The following is an 8,145-nucleotide window of genomic DNA, read 5'->3' on the forward strand; positions in this document are numbered from 1 at the left end:
TACTAAAACATGAAACATGAAACATGAAACCTGATTGTGTCAAATTATCCAGATACTAGAATATCACACTTAATCTCACATCAAATTTGTTGATCTATGTTATCTCTAGCTTCCAACATGAATTTTCAAGTTTGGGAACCCTCTTTCCATTCAGCAATCTGAGGTCTATGCCTTTGCAATATTTATTTCACATAAAATTTGGCACATAAACTTATTAATTCTAAAATTTCATCAAAGCTTACCGTTTAAAAAACATCAAAAAAAGATCTTAACCTGATATCCCCTTCTTCTTTGGGTAAGCACAAATCAGCCCAAGCCACCACCATGTTTTCTCTTTTCTCCCTTCTTAAAATTTCATAAATTTTTTACAAAAATTCTATGTAAATCATGTATCATATGATTAGGAGGAGTGATGAAAGAAAAAAGATAGATAGGGGATGCCTTGTAGTACACTTTTAAGGAGATTAAATTTTCCCTCAAAAGAAAGTAACTTTCCTTTCCAAATCTACAATTTACTATAGACCTTTTCCAATAGTGCATAAAAATAACATTTTCTTTTCCTAGCATGTCTAATGGCACACCCAAAATAAGTAAAAGGGAAAGTGTCTTTAATACATCATGTGCAATTCTCTATTTGCTGAACAATATCAACAGCAGTCTTATGATATTTCAATTGTAAATTGTTTCCATCAACATAAACAAAAATGATGGTATCATCTGCATAGGCTAGATGATTAACATTTTCACTCCATTAAGGCATCCCAAAGCTTCTGAATATAGAAATAGTGCATTTAAAGCTCTAGATAGCACCTCTATGGATTCAACGCAATCAATACTTCTGTAACCTACTACTATTCTTATGACCGATTTACTTCTTAGAGCTTGCAATTATTATCAATCAGTTTTTCTATTTCAGTTTGAAACCAAAAGTAGAAGTAAATCAACAAACTCTATTAGTTGAAAACATTTAAAAAAAAATTATAATAGTATTAAAGTAGATATATTCGATTTACTTGTTAGTGAAAAGTCCCCGAGGGATGGAGGAGGAAAAAGTTGCAGGCCCTCGCAGCGCAAGGCAGAGGCCCTGTGGGATTTAACTTAGTTTGAAAATCGATGAGTTGACTCCACTATCATCATAGATTTAATTCAAATACCAACCCCAAGAAAAACAATCTCAGAGAAGGCAAGGCAATAGATCCTTTTTAGCAGCCCCTTGCAGTTGCAGGTAAGTTTTCATTCTAGACCACAACGACAAACTCTACCCCTGCTAATAATTTGATATAAATATAATATTTTCCTACACCTGCAGTGCATAACATTTCAACAAGCTACAAGCAAAAATAAGATATACCTTTGCGATCACAAATCACCCCAAGAACATCATGATGTCTAACAAATCTTTTTTCATTTCCCCCCTCAACAGTTAGTTTCATTAAGACCGAACAATTTCGGAACTGAAATAAGTCGAACAAGAACTAGAATGTAATAAACATAAGTTCAAGAACTCCATAGTTTCCACTAGCTAGTATTTTGAAAGCTAACAAAAGAACACCGGTATTAGCTACAGCCAAGGTATCCAGTCTAACAGTGATCCCAATTCATACTTCGACCCAATAATGCCTCTCCCAAAACCTCCAATATTTCCTCAACCCATGTAGTTTAACAACAAGCTGGCTTTACAAGTAATTCCTCCACAGGCCAAATAAAATGGTGGCCACCCCCCTGCAACATACAACAGAAGTGTTGAGACATGAAAAATGCATTTTCTATCTGCAATAACTTACGTAAGGAAATAAGAAACTTAAAAAACACCACAGAAAAACAAAATAATTGTTCAGCATGAATTCATCTCAAGATGGCAATGGGATAGGGGACATATCAGTTGTGATTTGGTTATACTGAAGGTGGATCTCCAAAATTCAGTGTTTACCATGTTATAAATGGGTATCCTAGGATTCAGTGTCTCCCTTACTTTCACTTCGATGCTATACCCCTATTTCAGAAAAGAGAAAATTTTATCTATATAATAGCTAGATTTTTTTCTGGAGCAGCATAATTGCCAGCTTTCTGACAAAGAATTAATACATTAGGGGTAAATGGAAGGGCAAACGGCTTTGGTGCAACCCACCGTGCCTCGCTATTGGGTCAAAACATTTTACCAGAACCTATTGATCCTAACCTCAACTCATAAATTCATGTCGTGCTTGCCTTTTCATTCACCATGTTACAAACTAGCAACACCAGTTAATCCCCCACCCCTCCTCCAAATAATAATAATGACCATAACACTAGCCACAAGAACAGGGAAAAAATCATAACAGGACTACTTTGCGTGATTATCTAGTGCATTCACCATTTAGAGGGCTCACATTTGGCTTTAATAAATTTACCCCAAAAAAAATACCTAGTATAGTCCCACAAAGTAGAGTCTAGGGAGGGTACAGTGTACACAGGCCTTACCCCTACCTCAGAGGTAGAGAGGCTATTTCCAATGGACCCTTGGCTCCAGGATGACACAAAAAATACATCCAGAAAAAAAAAATTAGTACTAGATTTACACAAGATAACTGCTACAAAAGCATGCTTAATATGCACCAAATGACCACAGAAAGAAGATGGGACTTTATCCCCAAGTTTGTTGGGATAGGAAAACCAACCTTTATCATCTCAACTTGCGGCAGGAAGATACACCCGTATGGTGTCTTTCATGGTAATTTTCCTCCTACAGGTAGGACATTTACCCTGAGCAGCTATGGAAGCCTTGATGCAAGCTTTGCAGAAGATGTGACCACATTTTGTTGACATCTCTTCAACTAAGGTTCCCATGCATACTGGACAGCTAAATGTGGGTTGAATTGGCTTTGGTGGTGTTGGGGGTTGAATTGGCTTTGGTGGTATTGCACTCTGTGCAGTGACTGCCTGGCATCAATGACAAGGAATAATAAAAACCATGCATTAAAAGATTTCAAGTAACAGACTTAAACAGGTCACATATGCACTGATAGATGAAAGTCCATGAAGCTGACACCAATAATTAGGCTAGCAATGTCATATTGAAAAGAACTGATTCCAACAGAAGCAAGAACTTGGAAATTGGAACAAGACATTTCTAATGATGGATTCAGATTGAAATCAAGAAACACGCTACTATAAATTAAACAACTTCAAAAACCCAACAAGTGTAGGCTTGAAATAAGAAGCTAAGAAAGAACACAACTAGCCAACAAGGCCATAAAACCAGTACATTGGCCTAGAGTTGAAGCTTCCACGCTACACCAAATGCTTTACTCTCCATTTTCAGGCAGCATATATAACGTATAATTCAATTATCTAGCAATGCCATAAAACTATGGAAAATATACATTGTGGCTAGAGTTTAAAGTTCTAGACTACACCAAATGTCTTACTCTCTTTTTTGGGGCTACACGCACCTAAGATCATGAAAATGATAACATGTACGTAGAAAGTTAATGGCCAGAAAGAAAGGTAAATAATACATGTCATAAAAAAATAACTAAGAGACCAAACCAACCATCCTTTGTTGCAAAAGACATATCACAGTTATGCTGTGAACACTAGTGGCAAATAGATCTTTTTCAAATTTTGAACTTTACGAATATAACTGAAAAGAAATCACTTGAACAAGAACACGCATATTTTATTTTATTTTACTGCCAATAAGTGAGAAACAAAACACTTGTACAAGAACACTCATATTTTATTTCTAATAAGTGAGAAACAAGAACATTCATGTTGTAAAGAACATTCAACATAGCACAAAAAGACCTTCTCTAGTTACCTTTAAGCTGCTATTTGCTTCTAGGTTTATGTAAATGTCACCCATTACTGTTGACTGATTGGTTGAGACTCTTTTGCGCATGTTGCGACTGTTAAACATCGGCAGATGATCCTCTGCAATAATTAAAAGTCAAACAGACCAATCTCAAGGGAGGCAAATGAAATAGCCAAATTCAAAGTCTAGCTCTCCAAGGAGAAAGAAGTGCCCAACATGGTATTAATCCAACCACTCTGATGTTGATTCAGAGAATCGTATCACATGCCTCGAATTGTCCATATAGTCTCATAGTACTTACATCACCTCCCATTTTCCTCCGTAGACGAAAAGATCACAAAAAGTACAACAGAATATTATGTAAGTACTGGCAAATGTCCACTATGCTTCATCAATATTCATACTGATGTAAGCATTTAGGACATTCATTTTCCTACATGGCATTTAATTTCAACAATGAACATCAAATTAATGCTCCATTCTATAAGAACATATGAATATTTAATGAGGACAAATAGATCCTACGTTTAACCGGTATCTTAAAATTATAAGAGGTTTTACAGTACCTTACATATCTGATTGATTAAAATTTTATCCCTCGTTAAAGTAGCACGTAAAATAGAATTTTGTTAAACATAACAGAAGAGGGTAAATTCAGATACACTAGTACAGGGGACAAAGTGAGGTACTTCTGACCCGTTTCTTACTAGAAAGTTTTGATATCTAGAGCAAGATAAAGTTTTACAGCAGCAAAAGAGCACACACGATCTACAGCTGTACAGTTTTAAGAGAAAGGTAAATTACCAGAATCCTCATCAACAAGAATAACCCGTCCACGAGTCCTCATGTTGCTGTTTTTTGCCTAGGGAAACCAAGATCTCTAATATAATTAGTCATAAGGTTGAAATACCAGTGCAATCACAAGATAACACACCACCAAAAAAATTTATTAAGGGAATCATTAGAGTTGGATAGAGGAACGTACTTCTGCAAGTGCCCTTGGAGAAGATATTATTATCACATCATCATCAAGTGCCTCAACATCAATTGGGGCAGGTGTCGAAGAAGCACCTCTTTGTGCAGGTGGCACATCCCCAGGAACAACACGACTTGAAGTTCCTTCGTGATCCCTATTATCAGATGGGGGTAGCACGTTTAGATCGACATCCAGTATCGTCTTCCTTCTTGAGTGATTCCTTGTATACCTAATCGGAAAAGCCCTTCTGTCTTGAGTGCTCATTCTATGATTGCTTGTGCTTCCCAAGAGCAGCTTCGGGCGTATGGATCCTAAGACGATGCAGAACATAATTATGCATCAGAATAGGAAAGACATAAATAAACTTGGAGCAACTAAAGGTGTAATTTTATCAAAATATGTCCTCACAAATGCTAATGCATAAGGAAAATTAGAAACAATCTTCAAGCATTTAAAGTTTCAAAATGCACTTTCACATAAGCTCTTGATAAATTTGTAAAAAAACAGATGAATGTAACCAAGAAGTAACAATTAATGGAATTAGTATTTAAGCAAACAGCACCATATTCTTCTTGAAGTGTCATCCCATATATTTCTACATTGAAAAAGAAAACAAAGAGACAGCCAATTCACCCTGTGATTGTGATACTAGAAGCCTTCACAAGCCATATCAAGCACTTAAGTTGATAACTTGATACTGAGCACAACTGAATCAAATGACTTTGCTTTAAGACAGTAAAAAGTTCCAAAATCAGTCTCACATATTAGATTCCGACAAGACATACATCTGATTGGATATGGTCATGAAATCAACATTGGCACCACATACAATCTTCAATACTAACAGAACAGCAGAAAAAAAATACAATCTTCAAAAATAGCAGAACAACAAAAGTTCAATGCCAAATTCTTTCAAATCGGATCCAATCAATAAGAAAAATCATAACTTGAAAGTAATGTTTTTTCCCAAACCAGTGAAGGTTACACCATTAAGTACAGAATTCCAAAAAGCAACCTGCAAATTTGGTAAGATTATCCAAAAAAAATCGCATACAACTGTGGCAACTACAAATTCAATACAAACTTGTACTTCAGAGAGAATAATTTCCAGTAGACGATCACAAAACAAGGGTAAAATTGAAAGTAAATGAACAAAGACAATAACTTTATCCAAATCAACAGTCAAAACAGTGATAACCAGATAGACTAAGCATAAAACAAAGAAAAAATCAACAAATTGAGAAACCAGATAGAATGGATAGAAAAATCATAACTTGAAAGTAATGTTTTTTCCCAAACCAGTGAAGGTTACACCATTAAGTACAGAATTCAAAAAGGCAACCTGCAAATTTGGTAAGATCATCCAAAAACATCACATACAACTGTGGAAACTACAAATCCAATACAAACTTCTACTTCAGATAGAATAATTTTCCCGTAAACGATCACAAAACAAGAGTGAAATTGAAAACAAATGAACAAAAGACAACGACTTTATCCAAATCAACAGTCAAAACAGCGATAATCGGATGGATTAAGCATAAAACGAAGAAAAAAACACAAGAAAAAATCAACAAATTCAGAAATCACATAGGATGGATAGAAAAATCATAACTTGAAAGTAATGTTTTTTTCCCAAACCAGTGAAATGTTACAACATTAAGTACAGAATTCCAAAAAAAAATCCACACATTTGGTAAGATTATCCAAAAACATCACGTACAACTGTGACAACTACAAATCCAGTACAAACTTCTACTTCAGATAGAACAGTTTTCCAGTAAACGATCACAACAAAAGGGCAAAACTAAAAGTAAATGAACAAAAGACAACGACTTTATCCAAATCAACAGTCAAAACAGTGATAACCGGATGGATTAAGCATAAATCGGAGAAAAAACACAGGAAAAAAAACAACAAATTCAGAAAACAGATAGGATGCATAGAAAAATCATAACTTGAAAGTTATGTTTTTTCCCAAACCAGTGAAATGTTACGACATTAAGTACAGAATTCCAAAAAAAATCCGCACATTTGGTAAGACTATCCAACAACATCGCATACAACCGTGGCAACTACAAATCCAGTACAAACTTCTACTTCAGATAGAATAGTTTTCCAGTAAACGATCACAACGCAAGGGCAAAACTGAAAGTAAATGAACAAAAGACAACGACTTTATCCAAATCAACAGTCAAAACAGCGATCACCGAATGGATTAAGCATAAAACGAAGAGAAAAACACAAGAAAAAAATCAACAAATTCAAAAAACAGATAGGATGGATAGAAAAATCGAACCGAAATTCAGAAGAATTCTGATGATTTTGATCAACAACGATTCACGAAGTAGACACACAGAATGGATAAGAAAGAGGAACCATGGGAGAGGAAGGGTACCTAGGGTTTTCAGAAAATGAAAGATTTAATGGGAGAGAAAATTTGAAAGAAGAGACGGTATTGTTGTAATATGGTGTGTTCTTTCAGGGGCTGATGACACACACTCCGAAAAGGCGTGTGAGAAAACAAGAAGCAGGTGACACGAATTTCAATGGTTTTGGGCCTGGTGGCCTTATAGCCGTGTGAACATAAACCTCCTTCCTTTGCTCCCTTTGCTTCCGTGACATAACATTCTTGAATTTTTTATTAGTTTCAACAAGTGAACGAAACTCTTGACATCATAACATAACTTGGGGAATTGTGTTACGAAATCGTTTATCCGAAATTGGTATACTTAAAGGCTGAAAGGGTGCTTCGAGACTTGTCTTGAGAAGTGAATGAAACTCTTGACATCATGAAATAACTTGGGGAATTATCTTACGAAAATATGTTTAGATATTGATATGAAAAGTGAATATAATGAAATAAAGCAACTCAAGAGTAAAAGAGTCAAATTTCGGTACTTCTATAGTGCGTGTAGGTGAGCCTGACCCTAAATTTGAGGGTAACTTCGTATGAATATGCAAATAAGAACTAAGACAAAATAAACATATGTTTGGTGTACAAGAAAAGTGTATATTGTTGTTGTATTGATGGGAATCAGATACTTACAAATGAGAGAGAGAACGACTACTTATAGGTTATAACAAGTGAGTCTCCACCAATGAGAAGGTTCCACTAGAGCACCAAAGTACTAAGGTTAATGTCTATGTGTCATGTGTCAAAGTTGTTGGTGGCCCCGGCTAATATTCTTTCACTACTCGAGTGAGTTCGTCCATACACCTAACCTCTCTAACATTCTTGGCCCCTTTTTGTCATTTCTTCCGCATCATCGTGGGCATGGTCTATGATTAATCGGTAGGCATAAGGTGCATTGAGAAGGAATTGAAGGACAATAATGTGGTGGTAAATCATATTTTTAGATAAGGGAACATTGTG

At 35.6% G+C, this 8,145-nt stretch overlaps 1 protein-coding gene across 2 annotated transcripts; it reads right to left on the minus strand.

Annotated features, from left to right (window-relative positions):
* Positions 1–1,263: 1,263 nt before the first annotated feature.
* Positions 1,264–7,532, minus strand: LOC125825411 (uncharacterized). 2 transcript variants are annotated; one of them, XM_049504752.1, is made up of 6 exons: positions 7,168–7,532; positions 4,779–5,080; positions 4,598–4,655; positions 3,800–3,912; positions 2,658–2,919; positions 1,264–1,722 (listed from the first exon to the last, which is right to left on the minus strand). In XM_049504752.1, exons 2-5 carry the CDS (start codon positions 5,031–5,033, stop codon positions 2,668–2,670), a joined length of 678 nt encoding a protein of 225 aa, XP_049360709.1. In that variant the 5' UTR covers positions 5,034–5,080; positions 7,168–7,532; the 3' UTR covers positions 1,264–1,722; positions 2,658–2,667. The 2 variants fall into 2 exon arrangements, with proteins under 2 accessions (XP_049360709.1, XP_049360710.1); XM_049504753.1 differs by lacking the exon at positions 7,168–7,532 and adding an exon at positions 7,069–7,145 and having other exon boundaries at positions 1,623–1,722.
* Between the last annotated feature and the right edge of the window lie 613 nt (positions 7,533–8,145).

The sequence above is a fragment of the Solanum verrucosum genome, unplaced genomic scaffold, assembly GCF_900185275.1.
Source record: "Solanum verrucosum unplaced genomic scaffold, falcon-dt-bn FXZP01000101.1, whole genome shotgun sequence".
Lineage (NCBI taxonomy): Eukaryota > Viridiplantae > Streptophyta > Magnoliopsida > Solanales > Solanaceae > Solanum > Solanum verrucosum.

Bases quoted from the DNA above. Each gene is read 5' to 3' on its own strand.
- LOC125825411 (XM_049504752.1), bottom strand. From the start codon at position 5,033: ATGAGCACTCAAGACAGAAGGGCTTTTCCGATTAGGTATACAAGGAAT. The intron at 4,656-4,778 runs GTACGTTCCTCT...TGGTTTCCCTAG, and splicing joins CTCCAAGGGCACTTGCAGAA to GCAAAAAACAGCAACATGAG. The intron at 2,920-3,799 runs GTAACTAGAGAA...CATTGATGCCAG, and splicing joins AAGCAAATAGCAGCTTAAAG to GCAGTCACTGCACAGAGTGC.